The following is a 22,673-nucleotide window of genomic DNA, read 5'->3' as shown; positions in this document are numbered from 1 at the left end:
TTAAGGGCTACGGCCATGGTCTGGAACAGTTCTAGGTACCCCAAGGCAGATGATGGTGGAAAGGCTTCCTGAAGGAGAAAAGACTAGGGTAGGGCCAGGAAGGTAAAAGAGAGTGTGTGGTGGACAGGAATAGAATTGGAAGACCGTGAGCTGTGCCCCATGGAAAGTGCTAGGAGTGGAAGCCTGGGGTCTACATGACGACCACCACTGCCTGGGGATGAGGAGCCATCGGCAGAAAGGAGGCGCTATAGCCCTGGGCGGAGACATTGTGCACCCTTTTTAAGTCCTGTTCCTATAGCTTCAGAAATGTGATCTTTAACATCACCCCTGGAGATGAGGCGGGCAAGTTTGAAGTAAATGCCAAGTTCCTGGGTGTGGACATGGAGCGATTTCAGCTTCACTACCAGGTGAGAGGACACTCCTGGGAGCTCTCACGGTGCCTGCTGGGCTTTAGGCGCCAGGAGAGAGTGGACCTCAGCTTCCCTAGGCACCAGCTCTGTTTCCCTCCCAGTCTGTATTGTCTCTTCCTGAAGGGAAAGCTCTAAGCAGCCCAGGCCCTCCTTTCCCCGCAGACCCACACAGGCCCCCCTGCCAAGCATCAGGGCACGTGGAGTGGGGAGGGCTGATGGTGTCAGAAGTGGGGTTAATATTTGATGCCCTATCATGTCAGGAGCTTTGCATGTTACCTTACTTACTTCTCTCCACAGCTTTAAAGCCTTGTCCCTGTTTTTACAGGATCTGAGGCTAAAGGGTTAAGAAGCAGACCTAAGTCATAGACCATCGTGCAGGATAGCAGTGATTTTAAATCCAAATCTTTTTGCTCTGCTGCTTTTCCTTTTGAGTAAGAAAACTGATTTCAGACACTGGGTTTATTTGAATTCACAGTTGGTCTCTCTCGGCCTTGGTTTCCTTATCTGTGAAATAGGGTTTCAGTGTCTGTCCTGCTGATGTCATTGGGTGACTTTGTAAGGCTCCCAAATGTTAGTGTTTTTAGACTGGCTGGTTGGACCACAACAACATGGCCTTAAACTGCCCTCCCTGCCCCCCTCCTTCCTAGGACCTCCTGCAGCTCCAGTACGAGGGTGTTGCTGTCATGAAACTCTTCAACAAGGCCAGGGTCAACGTCAACCTTCTCCTCTTCCTCCTCAACAAGAAATTCATGCGGAAGTGACAGAGGCCGTGGGTGCCACCCAAGCCCCTCTTACCTTGCTGGATGCTTTTCTTAACACTAACTCACTACTCCACTTCCCTGCAGACACGTCGAGCTCAGGACAGGGCAAGCCACAAGGATTCTCCCACTTCCCCAGCTGAGAGGAGTATCTCTACCTGGCCACAAGCAGGGTCTCTTCTAATTGGCTAAAGTGGACCTTGCCCTAGAGTCCAGCTAATGGGCTCTTAAATCCCAGAGTCCCCTGGTGGGGTATGCACCTACCTTGGCCTGGGAGGCTCTTGCTCTGTGTCTGCTCTGCCCTCCCATTGCCACCCCAATATGACAAGCACTGCCCTGGTGGCCTGGTGCCCCCTCTGCCTTCCTTCTCTCTGAAGACCCCCAAAGCCAGGGCCAGGCTCCCCATCCCTACCTCCTACCTTACCAGCACTGGGTGCTTTTGGCCCACGGAAACCCACAGTGCACCGCTGAGGCCTCACACCTCCTGCCCCTCACCCTCACCACTTCCCAGCAGGGCTTTCCAGGGCCTGTGTGGTGTCGTGGCACTGCTGTCCCCTGTTGGGGCAGGGGCATGATGACTCTCCATTAACCTCAGATCTTATCCCCTTTATGGTCCATTTATATGTGGGTCACTAAGGTATTTATTCTTTCTCCCATCCCTACATTCCAGATCATTGTACAGCCTTAATCATGGTTTTAATTCTTTCATCTTTTTGAGCTCTGAGGAAGAGTTCTCATTTCCCTATTCAAACTAACATTCATGTCATTTTTACATCTTGTATTTAAAGTCACCTTGGGTCAGGGGCAATAGGGTTCCAGTTGTGTTCCAGAGCTCGTTATTTCAGCTTCATGCGGTACAAAGAGCAGCCCTTCCCTTTTCTTTTCACCCTCAGGGCTCGCGCCTTAGAGCGGACTCTTCCGGGCAATTTCAGTAGGTCTGCAGCCCTGTCTCTGCCAATGTCTTTCTGTTGTCCCTTCATCCACCCAACTTCCTGCCCCTATTGCCCTTCGGATTTCATTTTAATAAAAGCAGCTTTATCCTCACACCTGAAGTTAGCCCCTTATTAATTTAATACAGCACGGGCAGGCCTCCAAGGCCTGGAACAATTGTTTTCCCAGAGAGCTGGGGAGTCCTTCCTGCAGCCTCCCTAGCCCTCTGCCTGCCTGAGCTCCTAAAAGCTTAATGAGATGTGGCTTTAGTCCTCATTTCCCTCCCCCAGGGGACAGAGAGGAAGGAACGCTTAGGTTTCGATTCTGTTTTTATTGGCAATTTCTGAAGTCTAAAGCTGAGAGGAGGAGAACCCAATCTGAGTTCTACCCGCCATTTTACACACATTTCCAGCAGGTTCTCTTCCTGGTGAGAGGCTCGAGCCGCAGCTCCTTAGTGTAGGTTCTGTACTGAGATCAAAATCCCCCGTCCCTGAGGAAAGCCTCCTTTTCCTTTGCTCCCTGCTCTCAGGAGATGTGGGGGGAAGTCTGGGAGGTGGGGGGTGGGGGGCGGTGAGGACAGTACAGACAAACACCTGTCCTGACATCTGAACTCCCAAGCAGCCCCTTTTGGGGACCCACGTGTTTGCCTGCTCCGTCTGCCTCCCTGCACTCCATTCCATGCTGTCACTCAGGATCTGTCTTGCTGTCACAGTCAATCTCAGTCATAGGCTCTCCCCCCTTAACATGTCACAGCAAAGACTTCAAGAACTGCCTTGCTCTGGGTGACAGTGACACATACCAGTGGATCCAAGTTTCTACATGTGATCAGTCATCATTAAAAAGCTCACACCCAGTGGCTCCGACAGTGCCCAACTGTGATGCTCGCCCACAGCCACATGACTTCAGCCACGTATACCGCATATAGAAATGTCGTAATAGCTACTACTCGACAGGGGCTGGGACACTTACATCTAGTCACTCCTCACGGCAACCCTACAAAGGTAAATGGTCACCATCTTTAACAAAATGATGAGACTGATGTTCAGAATGGTTGGATACCTGCTCAAGGTTCTGCAGCTGGTGAAGGGCGGAGCAGGGCTTTGAATATAGGCCCATTTTGAAAGAAACATTTCCAGTTCCTTCAACCCCCCCTCCTCTTGTGTCACTTTCAAGTCCTTCCCGTCCTCTTCCACCCTGGTCATGGTCCCTGATGCACTTCAGTCCGTCACTGTCCTTCCTTCAGCACCTCATCTGAGGAACTGGCTCTTCCCCTCTGGGTGGGAGTGCACCCTCTCTGGAGGCCAAATTGGCAACATCAAAAATGTAAGTACAGGGGAAGCATTGTTCATTACAGCTGGAAAGGGGAAGCTCCCCAAATGTCCATCAGCTGATAACTGGATAAACAAAATGTGGTGGGTCCATATGATGGAATATTATGCATCCATAAAAAGGAATGCAGTGCTGATAACATGCTGTAATGTGGATAAACTTTGAAATCATGCTGAGTGAAGAAAACCAGAAACAAAAGGCCACGTAATGAATGATTTCATTTATATGAAATGTCCATAGAAACAGAAAGTAGATTAGTAGTTGCCAGGGGCTAGAGGAAAGGGGGAATGGGTAGTGACTGCTAATGGGATGATACATATTCTGGAATTAGATAGTGGCAATAGTTGTAAACTCTGAATATACCACAAATCATTGAATCATATATTTTTAAAGGTGAATTTTATAGTATGTGGATTATATCTCAGTAAACCTTTTTTTTTTTAATAAGTGTACATACACAATGAGGAATTTTTCCTATGGATATACCTGAATAAGTAGGCAAAGAGCCCTGGAGTATTTGTTGTTGCAGCATTGTTTGTAATAGTGGTCAATGTAGTAAGGCAGGTGCACAATGGAACATTATGCAGCCAGTAAAAATGAATGATCTAGATCCATGTGTGCTAATGCGAAAAGCTGTCAATGGTATATGTTGTTTGGAATGATATACGAGAAATATATGGCATTGGTCACCATTCAGGAGGACTAAAGAGGGGAAGTGTCCTGTGCTGTTGTTACAATGAGCTCACATAACTCTTATGAAACCAAGATGTGAGCGACATGGAGGAGTGACCTGTCCCTTATTCTAGAGCAGTGTTTCTCAAAATGGAGGCCACAGGCTGGTCTGCAACCAGATCAGTGCAGAAATTGAGAGCATGCATTTAGAAGCATCACAAGCTGCCAGTAATTTTACACTTGAAACTCATAATAAAAAATTGAGGCTTGTATTTTATAGGTATTTATTTCATTTGTATTGTATTTTTCAGAAATATCAGTCCATAACAAATTGGTAATTTTTTAAATGAGAAGAGCTGTTCTAGGGGCCATATTTTAGTAATGTGAACAGAAGAAGGCATTAGCATTGTTGAATTAAACTAGAAAGACAGTAGTTTAGATCATCCTGTTTATGCAATTTTAGATTCTGCTTTAGTCCCCTAGCTATGAAAAACATTTTTCCATGTCCTTAAAATTTATTTGAAAACATTATTAATAAATGTTTATATGATTGCAATTGGAAAAATTGGGGACAGAAATCAGGCATTGGCAGTTTTTCCATTGTCATTTGTGTGGATTTTTAATATAGTTGTGGGGATATAAAGCATTACTGTAAGTCAAATCATTATCAGTGTCTGTAATACAGCCCATATATTTAATGTGCTTAATACCTACAATACTGAACAGACGTTTTCCTTTTTCACCATTATAAATAATTCTGTAATGGATATCTCTGTATGTAAGATATTTATTTGCATTTCTAATTGTTTCCTAAGAATAGAATACAAAAACAGGCCAAAGTAGTTGACCAAAGAGTATTTACTTAAAAAAAAATACTGTTTTTTTCCAGAGCATAATGCATATTAATTGTAGAAAATTCAGAAACTCCTTAAAAAGCAAAAACAAAACAAAACAAAAAAAACACAGATGCAAATTATGCATGATACCATCCCAGCATGATAACTACTTATAACATTTGATGCATTTTCTTCCAATCATATTCGTGATTAGAATTGCACGATACCTTATTGTATAACCTGCTTTGTCCATTTAACATTGTAAACATTTCCCCAAATTAAATGGGATATACCTAAATTTATTTTATCCATCCACTGGAAAGTAACCATTTAGATTGTTCACACTTTTGATATATAATAAAATAATGCTGCATTGCAAATCCTTTGCGGGGGTTGCCTGTAGGGTTTGTACTTTGGGTCTCTTCCTTTAGGGAAGTGAGCTTCCCTCCTTCCACGTGACCCACAGTGTCAACAGCAGAACCCACCTCCCCCGGACCAGGGCTGTGGCCTCATGACCCTAGACTGGCAGTTCAAATGCTCTTCCCCTCTGCCATGGGAATTTGAATTCTGAGGGCGGCACCCGGGAAAGGAAGTCAGTTGGAGCTGAGTCACCAGCTGGCAGCACCCTGGAGAGACAGCCACCAGTTTCTGGCACGAGGTCAAGTCACCTCACTTTCCCCACAACTCCAAGAACCACCCTCCCAACAAATACCTACCTGCTGAAGTTCCCAGCACCGTGTTCTGTGTTTACAAAGGTTTCTTCCTCATATGGCCTTGGACGGGAACCTTTGTGCCCACGTTTATTTACTTGGACTACATTTCTAGAAGGGAAATTGCTGGATCAAAGTATATGCATTTTATAAATATCTTTTCATATGTGGTACTCCCGAAAATCTGCACCAGAGAGAAAGAAGGGACAAGAAATTAGAGAAAAGTGCCACAAACTAGTGGGGTCAATGGTCCAGGGTCCAAAAAGAAGTCCAGGCTGACTTGGTTCCAGGTCAACACACATCTGCCCGCCCAAGGGAGCAAACCTCTCAGTAGCCTTTGCGCTGTGTGGCATTCCCAGGGCCCCGCTCTCTACTGGGTGCGCGAGCATTAAAAAATATGGACTGCTAAATCCAATGTGATGTCCCGGACTGGATCCTGGAACAGAAAAAGACATTAAGAGGAAAACTGGTGACATTCAAATAAAGTCTGGCATTCAAAAGCAACGTGTTATTATTGGTTCCGTAGTTTTGACAAATGTGCCATTGTAAGATGCTAATCTCAGGGGAAACTGGCTGAGGGGTATTCGAGAACTCTCTGTACCATCTTTGCAACTTTTCTCTAAATCTAAAGTTATTCCAAAATTAAAGTTTATTTTTTAAAAATTATATATATATATATATATATATATATATATATCACCAATTTACAGGACCACCAAGCCAAGCGGGCATGGAAGTGTTAGTCTTATGACAGCCTTCCCAGCATTGAGTATTTTTAAAAATTCATTCCTTCGGTAAATATTTACTGAGTGCCCTCTACGTGCCAGGCACTATCCTAGGTACTTGGGATACATTCTTGAACAAAGCAGACTTAGATCAGTGCCCTCATGGAGCTGACGATGTGGCAAGAAAAGACAGACATCATAAAGATGTAAATTACATGGCGTGTTAGAAGTAATAAGGGCTGTGGGGGGAGGAAAAAGCAGGTGGTGGGGAGGGTTGAAGGGTGGCTTGCAATTTCAAATAGGGGTTATCAGGAAGGGCTTCATTGAGAAGCTCTCCCAGCAACGACCTGAAGGAGGTGAGGAGAGCAACGTGGCTATCGAGAAAAGAGGTCTGAGAGGTAAGGTGGTAGGATGACAGAAACCACCAGTCCCTCGCCAAATACTACACTGACTCTGCTAGATTTCCTTGCCCCTTTGCAGTTAGGTGGAGTTAAGTGACTAGTTTGGGCCAATAAAATGTGAATGGAAGTATAGTGTGTCACTTCCAGACTCAGGCAATCCTATATATGATTCTTTGGTCTTTCTTCGGCTAATGTGGTGTCTGTGTTTGGATGTTGCAGCTGCAAGATGGCAGAGCCTCCATCAGCCTGTGTCCCCGAGTGACTGCAGCAGAGCTCCCTCCACCAACCTATGCGTGACATGTGTCATGAGCTGAGTCACCAGCTAGTAGTACCTTGGAGAGACAGCCAGCAGTTCCCGGCACTGAGACTCTTAGCAGCCTAAGCTACTGAGGTTAGGGGTAGGGGGTGGCATCTCTGCAGCATGACTTAACCCAGCTGGCCTGATACAGGAGGACTTGGCTTTTCCTCTGTGTTAAACAAATCAATTGTTAATTTAAAAAATGCAAGCATAGTTGTTTAGTTTTAATTTCTTTGATAATTAATGAATTTAGCAGATTGTGTTTTTCCAAAATGGCCAAAAGAAACTCTAACCCCATGGTCTTCTCATTGTGACAGTCTCCCATTGAGAAATGACGTCTGTGCTCTCTCTCTCTGAGTTTGGGCAGGCCTGTAACTACAGCGAAAGTGAGGTTACGTGGCTTCTGAAGGTAGGTCGTAAGAAGTGATGCTCTAGCGCCATGCTCTTAGAAAGCTGAGGACGCATGAAGTCAAGTGTGGGTATCCCGGGTGACCCGCCCAGCTGAGGTCCTGGCTGTCCACCAGACACAGGAGGGAGGCTTCGAGGTGCCTCCAGATCTGCAGCCACATGACAGACCTTAAGCAAGAGTCACGTAGCTGAGCTCGGTCAAGCCCAGAACCATAATAATAAAGTAATGTTGCTTCAAGTCACTACATCTTAAGGCAGTTTGTTACCCAGCAAGAAATAACCGAAACAGGGAAGCTGAACAATCCCCACCATTTTAATCTAATATATTGAAGTGTGTTTGCATCAAGAGGCCACCTTCTTGACAAGCCTGCCTTTTCCCTTCCAGAAAAGAGCTCTAAGGCCGTGAATGGAGCTCCCAGAGCCGTTCCTCCAAGCTGACTCAGCCTATTAATGAGATTTTCTGGGTATAGCTGTTCAATTAACATGCAGTCGGCATTCAATAAATATTTGTTAAATGAATGAATCATCCTGTCCACATTTTTGCATCTTTTTAAAAAGATATTATAATCAACCCAATTAAATGCTTTCATGAAATGTAGATGCATTATGCAACACTCCCTAGAAATACCAATCCATTAAACCCTTTTCATACAAAAGGTTTACAGCAAAGTTTTTCTGTGCTTTGTCTTCCTTTTTATTTTCCGTTTTCTTTCCATTAAACAAAAAAAATGTGCATACCATCTCAATGTAAAAGATTTACATACCACATACAAATACAATGTAAAACACATCTGCTCCCCATCTTCCCCAGCAGCAAGCCTTGTTGAAGGTTTGGTATAGATCCTTCCAGCCCTTTCTGCATATTGGCATTCGTATGTATGTCCACATTGTGGTAAAAGTCAATGTCCAAAAATGGCCAGGACAACAGATTTCCTGTCCCATGTGTTTCTCTAAAACCATGCCACTCCCCACCAAGAGGCAGAGGCTCGCCCTCTCCCCTATAACCTAGAGAGGCCCCTGTGACTGCCTCCATTCATAGGTGATGCCCAAGGCAGGCATAAAAGGCAGTAGTGATTCCCCTTGGCTGCCCACCCTCCACACACTTTTGGAGCCCTGAGCCAACAAATAAGAAGTCTGGCTACCCTGAAGCCCCCAGGTTTGTGAGACCAGAAAGAGAGACTAGAGAGAGGGATCCAAGCAATCTGAGCTGTTCCAGACACCCCCGCTTAAGTGTCCCCAGCCCAAGTGGCAGACAGGTGAGAACGCATTTGAGATGACTCCCTGTCCCAAACCCTATCAGATGGCAACAGACCCTCAGCGAAAATCACCCAGCTGAACTCAGCCAACTCCCCAAACGTAAGCAATAATGATGAGAACAGCTGTTGTTTTAAGTCACTGAGTTTAGATCATTGATCAATAGCCAGAGATGCTTATTTGCATAAATGGCCTGAAATTATATAGATTGTTCAGAGACTTGCTTTTTTTTAACCTGGGCAATCTGTCTCTGAGATTGTTCTGTGTTAGTGTGCCCAGATCCACTTTCTCCTTTTTAAGGCTGTGTGGCGCTGCATAGCACAAGTGATTTTCAAGCATCTTTTAGCTGCAGTCCAGCTCTTCAAAAGAAAGCTGACTTGGAAGCCCATTGCATAAAACAAGCAAAAGGAGCCTTTGGGGTAAAGGAGGCAGAATCTTGTCTGTGCACTGAGCCTCTTCTCACCAACCTCCCTGGAGAGAGAGGCCCTGGAAGGATCTCCTAGCTTCCAAAGGCACCTTTAAAAATCACTCACCTGTCTACAGGGTTGAAGAATAGGTTAAAGCAGTGTTTCTCGGTCTCGAATGTGCATTTGACTCAAGTACAGGGCTTGTTAAGATGGAAATTGTGATTAGAAGGTCTGGAGTGGGAGTGAGATTTTGTGGGTTTCTGACAACCTCTCCGGTGAAAAAAGGAGTGGGGAGTGGTGCTTCCTCTCTACCATTGCCACCATTTCTCCACCTGCATGAATAGAAGACCCTTTCCTGACCCTTTTTTGATACTCTTGCTCTAAACAAACCTCCCATCCCCTGCAAAAAGCACATGTACATTGTTTACATTATCTACTATAATCTTGGCAGCACTTCATGAGCATCACCCTTATAATATCACTGAAGAAGCTGAGGCTCAGAGAGGGTCAGTGACTCACTCAAGGTCACACAGCTAGAAATGACCATGCTGGGATTGGATCTCAGGTCTGTCTGACCCAGCCTTCTCTCCTGGCCTTTTCTAATTCAGCAATTCAGAGGTCCTATTGGGACCATGCTGGATTTTTGAGTGCCTTTACCTTCCTTATTAGCTCTTTCAACACTGAATTTATGAGCACACTGTTGCGACTACATTCTGGAATGTTCCCTCCCTGTGGAGTCCTGGCCCCTCCTGTGCCCCTGTGAGGGTTCTCTCCTCAGCAGTAGTGAAACCCGCTGGTCAGACCGGCCTGGGCCGGAGTCCCACAGGCACTTTTTGATGAGCAGGCTCCTGAACTTCTCTGAGCTTCAGGTCCATTATCTGTGAAATGGGGATGATAATTCTGTGTCAAATGGGCTATTGGCTGATGATTAAAATAGTGCACATAAATGCCTTTCAGAGTCCCTGGTATGTAGCAGGAATGAAAACGAAAGAAGTCTGTACCCGATTTATGCCCAACTTCCTACCTTACACGTGGGTCAGGAAGAAGGGGCCTCTTGGAGCCGCCCCGGCTCGGTCCGACGCCAGCCTGAAGCGTCTGACCCGGAGGAGCATATAATATCGCGGCCTTGCCGGGGGGAAGGGGCGGGTGAAGCACACCCCGTTCCCTGTGGAATTCGGGGACCATGCCAGGGCAGACGGCTAGAAGCGATTAGCCAATCGTGCAACCTGTGCAGAGCGGAGCGTGCGACGGGGGAGCCGCAGCTCCAGAGACCCCGGGCAGAGCAGGGACCGGGCGTCCGCGCGGGGCCTGCCCTCCCCACCCCCGGCACCCTGCGGCCGCTCCACAGGTGCTCCCTAGACCCCTGGGGCGGGAGGGCGCTCCCTTCCGGAGGGGCGAGAAGCTGACGGGAAGGCGGCAGGAGGGTGACCACCCGGAGCCAGCGAAGCGGGCGTCTGGCCCTACTGACGGCTGCTCTCCTGGCAACCCAGAGGAGCGGAAAAATACGGATAAAATGAGTAAATAAACAATACGGGAGGACAAAGGGGAAAATAAATTGGGTAGATAGCGGTCAATGAGAGGGAGGGGTAAGGGGCATGGGATGCATGAGATTTCTCTTTTTTCTTTCCGTTTCTTTTTCTGGAGTGATGCAAATGTTCGAAAAAATGACTATGGGGACGAACACACAACTCTGTGATGATATCGTGAGCCATCGATTGTTCACCACGTATGGAATGCATGTGTGCGAAGAGTTCTCAATAAACATATTTTAAAAACCCACAACTCCAGGCAACCTAAAAATATAATAACATTCAACTGACAGCTTCGGCTGTGGACACATCAAGATATCAACCGTCACCTGGGGGGGGTGAGGGCCCCGCCCTGTGCAGGACCCACCCCCACCCCCCCAGCCTCTGTGTGACGCGGAGGCCGCTGCAGGTTCCAGCCAGCTTTTCCTTCGGTCTCTCTACCCAGCTTTTCCCCTCAGGCCTCTGCCTTGACACCCAGGGACCTACTTTTTAAGCAAACGGGACAAGTCCTGGACCCCTCCAGCCAAATCTGTCCCCTGAAAGATGCTCAGCCTTGCCTCCCATTCCCTCACCCGCCCCCGCCGCCGCTGCTCTCAGTGAGGGTCACCCGGGCGCACACACGGTCACAGCATCCCGGAGAAGGATCACACACACAGACACACACAGACACACACACATACACACTAACACACTTCACAAGCAATGGTGTGCACGCCCCCCCTTTCGTATCCTGGGGAGGATGGCAGAGGGGGCCTTGAGCTCTGCCGGTCTTGCTCCTCTCACTGTCTTCCTGCCTCCTCCTGGCACAAGCGGTGCCAGGCCCCCTCCTATGCCCTCCAGGTGCACAGCCTCTTGTTGCTTAGCAACGGCTTGCCTCTTTCCCATACCTCAGCAACCTCCCCGCGCAGCTCTAGTAGCAGCCACAGCAGGGAGAGCCAGGCTGAACCCTACAGGAGTGGCTGCTGCTGATGATGAGAGAACATGTGGGAACAAGCCCCCAGATAGGCCCAAGTGTGAAACCCAAGGCTCTTTTTTTAACTCACAGGTCCCACGATGACTCCTGGAAAGTCCTGCAGGCTCCCCTGTCCAGACGCTACCAGGCTACTGGTTTCCCCCTCTGCACTGGGCACTAAACCTGCGTCTTCTGTGCTCTCACCAGTTGGACGCTCTCTGTGCCCTGGGTCCCTGGGTCTGCCCCTGAGGTTTCTCCCTCCTTCAGGGTTCATGTCCCTTTTGCTACCCCTTGTCCTTTTGTCCCTCCTGTAACTCCACGTCCATGCGTGTCTGACTCTGGGGTCTCTGTGGTGGCCCCAGCCCCGCTCACATCCCCTCCAGCTCAGGCTGTATAACTGCCAGTCTCCCCTTCACCTCCAAGCGCTGGTCCCCATGACAACCTCATGTGGCCATAGCAACCATGACCACACCCCCTTGTCCCCTCCTTTCCAGAAAAGCCTGTGATGGAGGGGCCACAGAAAAAGCCCCCGGGGGAGTCCTGCTCTCCTCACTTAGCCTGCCATGGACTTCACAAACAGTGCAAACTGACACCAGGCTTGCGGCAAAGTAGGGCCCAGGCCCAGAAAGGAAGGAAAGTCCTTCCTGCTGCCTGACCTCCATCACTTCTGCCACAGTCTCAGAGTTCCCCAGAGAACCCCCTTAAGAGGCTCAGCACCTGGGAAGGTCAGCAGCCTGCCCTAACCAGAGCAGAGTCCCCCCTCGCCCCCCACAGCTTACAGCACATTCCCTCCAAGGGCATGGCGTCCACTCCCTGGCTGGACTCACCCTGCCTCGTTCTCTTGACCTCAGCTCCCTGCCACCCCGCTTGCCTCAGTCCCTGAGGCTTGGGTCTCACTTCTTAGTGCCGTAATGTCTACATATTCCTTGGATGCAGAAAAACATTATCTGTGAGTTAAGAATCTAGGACTAGGGAGCAGGTCAGCAAAGACACAGCTGAGGGGAAATATGTCCAGAGCAAAGGTGGTGAAGGAGAGGCCAGCTCCCCGGGGCGGCAGGGGTTGGAAGGATGCAGAAATGAGAGCAGGAGGAAGGAGGAGGGGAGGAGGCGTTCTAGCAGAGAAAGCAGACAGATAGCAGAAAGGACTGGCAGGCAGGAGGCCGGACCAAGTGACCTCACCAAACCCTGTGGTCTGCTGCTATTGCAACCTGGCGAGTCTCCCAGCTCTCCTGGGTCCCCAAACAAGAGAGCTTTTTATAGTTCACTCGCCAACTTGGGTTTGAATAATTAAACAAGATGGACAGAAATAGCAGCCGGACAGCCTCGGAAGGTTATTTTGGGGTTTTCTGGAACACAGAGTGCTCCCTGGTGTCACCCCACCCTTGCAGGGGGCGGAGCCAGCATCAAGGCTGATGGGAGATTCCTAAGGGGAAAACCCACTTGCAGCCCCCAGGGCTTCTTGGGTTGACAGGGTTGTTGGCAGCCAGAGGAGGGTCTCACCACTTCTGCTTGCTCTTCAGGGAAGGAAAGGGCTTTCACTGCCTTCTGCTCATAGCTGTCCCCCTCAGGAAATCCCTTCTGTTGTCTAAGTGTCAGTCCTTCTACTTCAGAAATGAGGACAGATTATTGAAAATCAGATCGATAATCAGCTGCAAAACAGGCTGAACCAGGACGAGGTGGTTCGTCTGGTCAAGGAGCTGGAATCAGGTGATAGGTGGTCTTGTGGCCCCAACTATAACCCTTAGAAGTCTATGGAGGGAATTTCAAGGTCGGCGTGGGAGATAGGAGGCTGGGCTGGGGGACTGGCTGCGGGGCGGGGGGGAGGGGAGAACTGGGCTCCAGAGAAGAGAAGGTTGAAAATGGGTTAATGTCTGGGTTGAGAAACTCTGAAGAGGCTAGAAGCTCCTCTCTTCCTGCTCCTTTTTAGCGTCCTCTGTCTCTGGCAGAAGCCCAGCCTGGGTTTCCTGGGACAGGTTTTCAGCATCTGAGCTGGGGATAGAGAGAGGTGGGGAGGTTCCCCTCTGGTCTTATTGCAGATCAATCATTTGGAGCTTATTTGCATAATATTTGGGGGTCAGCTGCAGAGATGAGCGCTTTGCCCCAACTCTATCTCAAGGCTCCGACAGTATGGAGACTATAAAACCTAGGGCACGGAGGAGGTATAGGAAGAGGTAGGGTGATTTTGTTCCTTTGGGTAGCAACTTCAGGGATGGGTCTGGAGGTCAGATATCACTTGTTTCATAATGAAATCATTTATTCGTTCATTTCCTTCATTCAACAAACTTTTTAAGTACCAATTGTCAGTCCTATGCTTGGAGCTAGGAGTAAATTAGTACTGCAAAGTCCCTGCCTTCAAGGAGCTAATAATTTAGTGGGGAAAATGGCCATCTTAAAACCTACTCTCCACCATCACTGAACGATTACCATGCAATAGGCACCATGCAAGAGCTTCACAGAAATTGTTGCATCTAATCCTTACATCAAGTCTGTGGTCCAAGTAGCATTAGCCTCGGTGGTGCTTAATCTCATATTAAGATGAAGATACTAGCCCAAGGTCACTCAGCTAGTAAACAATACTAATGGAATTGGAACCCAGATTTACATGATTTCAAGTTATGTACTCTTAATCACAGCCCTAGGGTCTCCAAAGCCCGAAAGGAAGAGACAAGATTCATTAAATGCCATGGGAGTTCATAAAAGAGAGAGTTTTCTCTGGCTGTTCATGTATGTTGAGCCCGGTAACTAGGGAAAAGCCTAGTTACCTTAAAGGAACTTAAAGGAATTGGCTTTTCAATGGAATTAATGGATTACTAAACTCATTCTAATGCTTAAACTGATCACCCACTGCAATACAGCAGTGTTCTTGGTGCTGGCGGGGATGCAGAAGTGAACGAAGTCCCTGCCCACATAGTGGAAGGCTGAAATTATCACTGGGCGGGTCTTAAATGCCAAGCCTCCTTTACCTTCAGAATTGTTCTACTCTTCCTGGGTTTCTCTCCCAAGCGCAGATACCCAATCTTCTGGGGAATCTAAAGGAAAGGCTTGACTCGGACCCCACCCTCCTACTCCGGGAAGTCCTTCCTAATCTCCACCCTGCACTTCTTCCTGCTCCAATAGCTTTCCCCACCTCCCTTATCATCTTCTTTCCAAGGCTAAAGCTCACTGAAGTATCCGGGCAAGCCACGAGCGTCTGGCCCTTTAAGACCACCTTCTTCTCCCCACGTGCCGTCTGGTTGGGTTGGCGACACTGACGCACGCGTGACGTCAATGGCAGCTGGCGGAGTCTGGGCACGAGGAGAGAAGTTGGGATGGGGGTAGGGGGCGAGATTGAAGGCGGCTCATTTGCATTTAAAGGGGCCACTCCCGTGTCAGTGATCAAGGATTTAAAGACATGTGTAGCTGGCCTGGCAAACTTCCTCTCCCGGGCTATAGAGCAAGAAAAAAGCGTGGGACAGCTGAAATCGGTGGTGACTCGACTTTGCACTGTCAATTATGTTCTTCCGCGGAAAGGAGGAAATAGTCCGTCGGTGCCGAGGCCTGGGAGCACGTGACCAGGAGGGGGTGGTGCGGGGGGAGGGAAGGAGGGAGGAGCTGGGGAGGCGACTGTCAGCCAGCATTTCAGCTGCCCCCACCCCCACATCCTGCCCACCCTCCTGCAGCTGCCACCACATCCTGCCCAGGCCGGGGGCAGGGAGCTCGTGTGGGGGGATGCACTGACCGAGTACCCGATTTGGGTACCCCTTCCCTGACCCCTTTTGCTGTAGGGTGGGGCTTCTGCCCTTTGCCCTCTCAGGCACTGTAGCACTGAGCCTGGGGCACAGCATTGCCAGCTCAGCTTAGACACCTCTCTGCTTGACTCCACCCCTGTATCCTAACTCAGAGTAGGAGTTGTCAGGCACTATCCTAACTCAAAGTAGGACCTGTCAGGCACTAGAGTAGAGAGCCCCATCCTTGGGCCAGCATATTATCAATGGACAGAGAGATGTTCGATAAACTTTAGATTTTGATGACCTTAACTCAGATACACAGCTACACATACATGCCACACACGCATACACACACACAGAGTCATGTAATAGACATTTGCTGAGGACATCCCATGCCAAGCCCAGCTAGGCCTGAAGGCTCACAGATGAGTTAGAATGCTGCCCCCGCGGCATTCAGGAGCTCAAGGGAAAAGTAAATTGGAGAACAAAAATGTCAGTACAATATGGTGTGTACTGATGGGTGGATACACAGAGCAGAGAGCTCTCTACAAACCGGTGCAGGGGGATACACAAGTCCACATGGAGACGGCAAATAAAGAGGAGCCGACAGTACATATACAAGGGTGGGATGGTCCCTCCCCTCGAGAGCAAAGTGGCAGATGGGGAGAATAGGGGCCTCTGCTGGGATCACATGGAAACTGGAGGAAAAATGATCATCCCAATGGAAGGGATGAGGCTGGAGATGGTCCAGATGGCTATGGAGAAGGTGAAAGGGTACAACCAAGCTGTCCGACATAGAGGAAATCAGTAGTAGTGACTTCCCAGGGTTATGGCAGGACGAGAAGCAGCCTTGAGGGACGAGGATGAGACCTTTCCAAATTAAGTTGAATTAGGAATGCTTGGGGGAGATGTGAATGAAAAGAATTGCCGGTATACTTTTGTCATATAAACTTATGAAGCCAACACCCTTGGGTGTCTACACACACTTTTTAGGACTTTGGCGGGCATCTCAGTGCCTGCCTGTTAGAGGATTTCACAGCAGTTTGGGACTTTTGGAAGCTTTTCTCAAGAAAGATAGGTGAGTAGGCAGAAGGGGGAGATGGGAAATTCGTCTCTGAGCCCCCTCAGGCATTTTCCACCCAGAGGATTCTGGAAAGGGTAGTCCCGGGGCTGGAGGAAAAATATTTTGGGACTTGCTTTCAGGGCGTCCTTATCATGATCTAACTTCCAGCAATATTACACCATTTTCTTACTTCTCTGTGGAAATCAAGATCTCCTTTTTGTGGCTTATCCCCTCCCATGAAGTCCTCTGCATATTCTAACGCTTATCCCACTTGTAGTAGCAGCTTTTCCCACTCTGTACTCTAGTGAGTCCCCATTTCAGCATCTCAGAGTCTCGGACACTGCTTATCCTCTACGGAGCTCTTCCCTCCCCTCTTTTCTTCCAGCTCCGGGCCCTTTAACATCCTCCCCAGGTGACTCACCTTCCTTCCTCATTCCTTTGTTAAGGACCCGACATTCCGAGGCAGGGAGGACCGGCGAGCCAATCAGCGTGCTGGCAGGCTGCCTGGAGCCGGAGATTGGCTGGAGCTGTGGATGGCGGGAGGCTCACCGTGCAGATCTATAGGAGACTGGGGAGGGGGTTTCTAGGTCTCAGCCCTGGTAAATAATTCGTTCTGGGGCTGCTTGTTTTTAGAGAGAATCCTTAAAGTACAGCTGGGGCCACAGGGGTCTCAGTCATGGAGAGCCTCAAAACCGGAGGCTGCCCACTTTGCTTTTTTTTTTTTTTTTTTACTATGCTCTGGGACCCAAATGGCCTGAAGGCTGAGTTCCCAGGCCTGTTCCTAAGAAGTCTTTTCTAGCAGCGCTGAATCTCTCCAGTCTCAACATTCTGCTTTCCCGACGTCGGAAACAGCCGGAAAATAAACACCCTGATGACTAAACGGTTTCTCCAGCTAGAGCCTGGGGAAGCACTAAAAATAGAGGCCACAAGTGAGGGGAGGTTCCCCACTTTTGGGATGGGGGGGCAAACTTTCCCATCCTGCTACTGCACAGGCTCTGCTCTTCTCGGAGTCCTCGGGGAAGGGACAGGTGGACTGCCCTTGCCTCATCTGAAGTCTTCGCAGCAAGCTAGCCCTTCTTGGCATAGAAAGCTGCCATCTTCTGGTGCTGGATGCCCTGTCTCCCAGGCTTGATGGAGAGCTCAGAAGATTTGGGGACAAAATGGGATACTGCTTAAATCAGCTTTCCTGAGGAGGGGCCAGGTGGGCAAGTTGGAAACTGAGGCCGAGAAAATAGGAGCCTGTAGGCTTCTTGTCCTGGGATGTGCAAGATAAGCCTCCAACCTATTTGCAGAGGAGTGCCACTGAACTTGCCTCCTTTGAGGCTTGAAGGGACTAATGGAGGCTTAATGTTTTCTTGCAGCCTGGCCCTTGGTCCAAATATCTGAGTTATCATAATGCAATGTAGTTTCTAAGCCAACTACTTATAAGAACTAATTTAGTCCTCACACCAAATATATGTTAGGTACTATTTTATCACCATCCCCATTTTACCAATAGGGATCCTGAGGCATACCGGAAGTTGAATAAGAGCCTATGTTCACAGATGATAATTGATGGGGAAAGGATTTGAACCCAGGCAGCTTGACTACTCCGAAGTTGATGGCTTTAACTAATGTAGAGATTGATCTTTCCATACTTAACCCAGAGACGAATCTTAGTCGGGTCAACCAGGCTCAACCAGACAGAAATGTGTGTGAAGAACTGAGCACCCTTCTGTCCCTCGTGGTGCTTTGAGATCTAAGTCAGATTCCATCATATTCTCAAGCTCCAGGTAGAAAGCAGCAGGACTTGGAGGTAAAAAGGCTGCTGGAGAGGAAGCGTGACCCGTCACCTGCGCGGTCAGCACGGGGCCCCGCACTCCAGTGGTAGAGCATGTAAAGACTCGCCATTCCCTGGGGCAACCAGGGATTTTTACATTTTTTATTTGTTTTTAAGAGCTACTACTGCTTCTTTATAAGATGCTTCTGGGTGTTTCCTGTGCTGGGGGAAATTGGGGCCCCGCCCCTTTAAATTGCCCCCTCGGCAGTAAGTGCTCCGCGGCCGCTGGCTCTGGGGATTAGGTCACCCAAGAACTATGAGCTGTCGCTTTAAATTGTTGGGCGTCTGCCGAGCCGGGCCCGGGGAGGGGAGGAGGCTTGTCACAGGTGGAGGGAGCAGCCAAGCTCCCCAGGTAACCCCCCAAGAAAAGAACGAGGCCCTTTAACTGGGTCTTCGTCACACACTAAGTGGGAGAGATGGAATCTTTTCGCCACTTACAGTCTCCTCTTAATTTACCTACTTAGGCTCCCACCTCCCAACTCCCCTGGGATTTCGGGGCTGGGGTGGGTGTCGAGGGAGCGTGTGTGTATAGGAGTGTGCGCGCTGCCCCGCACCCCGGAAAGGGCCTCCTAGAGCGCAGGGTGGCGGCAGCGCTAGGCGGCCGTCCGCTGGCCTGGGAGAGGGCGCCACGGGCGCGGGCCGAGCCCTTTAAAGGCCTCTAGCTCTTGCCTCCCTGCCCTGCCTCTCCCGGTCCCTCTGTCCCCTCCCTCCGGGCTGGCGGAGGGATCTGCCGCTCCCGGCGCGGCAGCCAAGCCTGGGGGGTGGGGGGCCGACCCGGCCGGGCCCCGCCGGCCCGAAGGAAGCGAGGGGCGGGGCCGCATCCCCGGGACCGCCCCGGCCCCGGCCCCGCCCCTCCGCCCCCACAGGTTCCTCCCATTGGCCCCCCCGCCTGTCCATCACCCCCGTTCCCCCCACCCCTCAAGCTAGGCTGAGCTGTGCCTACGTCGGCCTCGACTCCCGGGGGCTGGAGGAGTTACCTTTGGAGCCCGAAAGGAGGAAGGAAGCAAAATATCAACAACAGCCGAGGCGGCTCGGGCGCTTGGCCCCGGTCCCCCGCCTGCCCGCCGGCCGCTTGCCCGCCCCCGCGCCCGCGACGGGGGCCCAGGCCCCCCGGCGCCGCCCAGGGCCCGCGCGGACGCCGGCCTCATTTATTATTCCCTCCGCCCGGAGCTGCGGCTTCCCGGTATTGAAGATCCCCCGGACAAGGGGCAAAGACTGTCCCCTTCCCGCGGCGACACCCCCTTTCCCCCCGCGGGGCCGGTGAGTAGAGAAAAATAATGCGTCTGCCACTTTAAGAGGCCCCCTCCCCCACCCCGTCCAGGGGTTGGGGTGGAGGGTGGTCTAGACCGTCCCCCTGAGGGGTGGGATGGGGTGGCCCCTTGGGCTGGGAGGAACTCGCAGAGCGGGCTGTTTTCGTGCGGCGTTGGTGGGAGATTCCAAGAGGGTCTGTCTGTGTTGGAAGTCGGCGGTGGGGACAAGTGGTGTGGGCTCTAATTCCCTTGGCTGTTGGGGGTACAGTGTGGGGACGGGTGGCTTGGGGGTGTGCCGATCTGTCGGTGGACTGGGGTTTCGACGATCTCCCAGGGACCTAGGAAGGGGCGCCATCCTCAGAGGGGGTCTCCGGTGACAGCCGGGAGCGACTGACATTTTCACAGCCGGCCCTCCCTCCCTTTCTCCCCTCGCGCCGCCTGTTCCCTCCTCCTTGGCCCGAAATGGTGCAGAAGGGGGCCTGGGAGGGCGGCGCGAGGGTGGGGGCGGGGGGAGCCGCAGCTGTTTGGGAAGCGGGGGAGGGAGGGGGGATGTTGTTCAGATGACACCGGGGTGGTGGGTTGGGGCGTGTGTGTGTGTGTGTGTCCGCGGCCCGTGTTTGCGGAGTGCCTGTGGAGTTGAGACTCCAGTCGCTACAGAGGTGGGCACGTGGGGACCCTTACTCCGGACCTCCCAGCTCCGCTCCCCGAGATCCCCGATCTGGCTTGTCTGTCAGCCCCTGCTAGAGAACCCCGGTCCAGAAGTTTACAGCTGTTCAACATCTGGGCAAGAGTGCTCCAGTCCCTCCCTCCACCTATGGCAGGCTGAGCTGGGCTGGGAGTGGGGGTCTAGGGAGAGGGAGGCTTTGCCCAGGGAGGGTCAGGGAGACTAAAGTGCATTTAGTTTGCCACCCCATTGCCAGTCAACCCCCTTCTTTCCAGGTTTGGTCTTACAGGAATGGGAGAAAGGAGGTCCCTCTTCTTAGTGATTAGGTTGACCTCTCGACCGCCTTCTGGGGTCTCTCCACCATGAGAGAGGGGCTCCTGGGTGTGGGCACAGCTGGAACCACTGGGTGGATTATCCCAGGTTTGTCCTGAGTGGCGGTTCACTCCGCCTTCCCTCACATTGCATTGTTGGTGAGTTGGGGGAGGGCACAGTGGGTGGACCCTGTGTCCCTCTTTCCCTGAGCCCAGGCCCCATTTGAGATCTCCTGGGAAGCGTGGTGTCTTCGATGGGGGGGGGGGGGCCCTCACCCACCCTTTCCCCTTACCCCCTCATCAGATTTCTGCAGCAGTTCAGGGGCCAGCCGGGACTATGGGAAGTTTGCCATCTGGGGTGGTGACCTTGGGTTGCTCGAGCCTCCTCAAGATAGGAGGGGAGCCCAGACCAACAAGAGATTGGGTGTTTTGGAGTTAGGAAGCTATCCGTTTCCTACTCCCTTCCAAATCCCCCACCAAGGAGATCTCCACAGTTGAGGACATATTGAAAAGGCACATGTTAGTGTTCACAGATGTCCATCCTCCTGTGGCCACTGGGTCACACCCGCCCCAGGACTTAGCCTGGCTGTCCCAGCTCCCACGGCCTGCCTGGGAATGAATTTCCTTCCTGTGGTTTCTCAGTGCGTTGGGCAGGAGATGGGGGTGGGGTGGGACTAATCTGAGGGCGGCTGAAGACCTGTTTATAGGGGGGACACTGGAGCCTGTGTGTTGTCCTTATCCCCCTTGCCCCATCATAGGCATTTGGGCCCTTGGAGATTCAGCAGTCATTTGTTCTTTGTTGTAACTCCCTTCCCCCAACCCACCTCGTGTGTGTTTGTATATGTGTATGTGTGTGCATATGCATTTGTAAGGAAAGGGGTCTCTACTTTCTGTGCAGATGAAGGAGCTGTCACTCAAACTCCTTTATAGACCCAGAGAGGTTGAGTTGATTACCTGAGATTACACAGCAAATCTGTCAGCACTTTAGCCATCTGCTCTTTCAAGCGCAGCTTCATAGTAGGGAAGGACCCCCACAGAGAGGAAACCATGCAGTCCTTGAGGTCCTGGTCCGAGGGGAGAAGCAGGATCCAGTGAGAAACCATCTTAACCCTTGTGTTGGGGGGTGGGGTTGGGCTAGAGCTTCTGTCTCTTGTACCCAGTGACTGGAGTAGAGTGATGGGGGACTTGGGAGGCTGACAGGTACTGCCCAGTGATCACCCCACTCTGTGCTTGGTGCCCCTGGGCTGGGGTGGGGGCCTGAGTTTCCCCTCCTCTGCCTCTTTTGGCTCCTCGTTCTTCTCATAGGCCCAAAGATATGATAGTCTTTCTTTCTGCTGTTATATAATCTCCCCAGCAGGGCCTTTTTTTTTTTTTTGAATCTTTACTGGGAAGTATGAGGGATAAAAGAAGATAGAGGAGAGACTGCCCAGATGTGGGGCAGGGGGAGCAGCAGCTAGGGGGCTGGAGGAGGGCCTCTGCCTCCTGAGTGAGCCCAAGGAGAGGGGACTTAGGGGTAGACCTTCATCGGTTGTGGCCTAGCCCCCCCCACTCTCCTCCTCTGATCCTGCCCTGGGGGTGCCCTAGTCCCTGTTCCCGCATAGAGGCCTGGCCTCTGCTCATCTTGTCACCCTTCTCCTGGCCAGCTGGTCCCTTGCTGTCCCTAGTTGGCACTGGGTCCAGAGTCTCAGTGCTTACCCTAGCCTGGTGCAAGTACAGTGTTGAATACTTTACCAGCAATTCCTCTGTACCCCCCAGGGGTAGAGGGTACCCAGGGACAAATGGGAGCATCCAGAATTTCCTTGGTTTTATGTGGAGCCAGGCCCCCTGTTTCATTGCCCCTCCAGTTCAGGGGTTAGTGGCTTTACTGGAGAAGAGGGGGTAGAAAGCCAGGGGAGGAGTAGTAAAAGGCCCGAGACCTCTTGTACTCAAGTCGGAGCTGGTGTTTACCTGGAGTCTTTGAGTGGATGTGATGATCAGGCATGGATTTCAGACCCATCGTGGAGAGTCAGCTTCTGGGTCTGACCTTGGCCTAGCACCCTGGACGTTGTGGTGGAGGATTTTCCCCACACCAAGGCTGGCACTCTCCAGGCTCTCTTAGGCCAAATGGTTTGAGGCAATTATCCCCCTTTTACAAGGGAAGGAGGAATGGTGGCGGGGCCGCACAGCCTCAGCATCACTGTAATCGCTGGTGGCTTTTATGAGCCAGTCATGGGGCCAGACTCCAACCAACCATGTGTTGG

General features: G+C 50.9%; 2 protein-coding genes and 2 long non-coding RNA genes across 10 annotated transcripts in view; 3 read left to right on the top strand and 1 right to left on the bottom strand.

Moving 5' to 3' along the window:
• Nucleotides 1-2,212, top strand: part of IQGAP3 (IQ motif containing GTPase activating protein 3) — a 38,540-nt gene extending 36,328 nt beyond the window's left edge. The window contains exons 37-38 of the mRNA XM_077156476.1: nt 299-407; nt 1,058-2,212. Of these exons, the coding sequence (XP_077012591.1) occupies nt 299-407; nt 1,058-1,171 (223 nt within the window). The 3' untranslated portion in view covers nt 1,172-2,212. The remainder of the gene's footprint in view (nt 1-298; nt 408-1,057) is intronic.
• A 1,168-nt stretch (nt 2,213-3,380) lies between these two features.
• LOC143679971 (uncharacterized) lies at nt 3,381-8,090 on the top strand. Its single transcript, XR_013173993.1, has 4 exons — nt 3,381-3,421; nt 6,991-7,162; nt 7,387-7,478; nt 7,863-8,090. It is a non-coding gene; the product is annotated as an uncharacterized LOC143679971 (long non-coding RNA).
• LOC143679972 (uncharacterized) lies at nt 4,268-17,215 on the bottom strand. Its single transcript, XR_013173994.1, has 3 exons — nt 16,811-17,215; nt 5,970-6,081; nt 4,268-5,829 (listed from the first exon to the last, which is right to left on the bottom strand). It is a non-coding gene; the product is annotated as an uncharacterized LOC143679972 (long non-coding RNA).
• Nucleotides 17,216-19,312: 2,097 nt separating this feature from the next.
• MEF2D (myocyte enhancer factor 2D) overlaps nt 19,313-22,673 on the top strand; it is a 32,751-nt gene continuing 29,390 nt past the window's right edge. For 4 of the 7 annotated variants that reach the window (XM_077156475.1, XM_077156473.1, XM_077156474.1 and 1 more), the window contains exon 1: nt 19,313-19,468. The gene's annotated coding sequence lies outside the window, so the exon portion shown is untranslated. The other 3 variants (XM_077156471.1, XM_077156470.1, XM_077156472.1) reach the window with 2 other exon arrangements.

Source organism: Tamandua tetradactyla, chromosome 4 (genome assembly GCF_023851605.1).
Source record: "Tamandua tetradactyla isolate mTamTet1 chromosome 4, mTamTet1.pri, whole genome shotgun sequence".
NCBI lineage: Eukaryota > Metazoa > Chordata > Mammalia > Pilosa > Myrmecophagidae > Tamandua > Tamandua tetradactyla.
The sequence above is the reverse complement of the archived record's forward strand: the minus strand, read 5'-3'. Positions and strand labels throughout refer to the sequence as shown.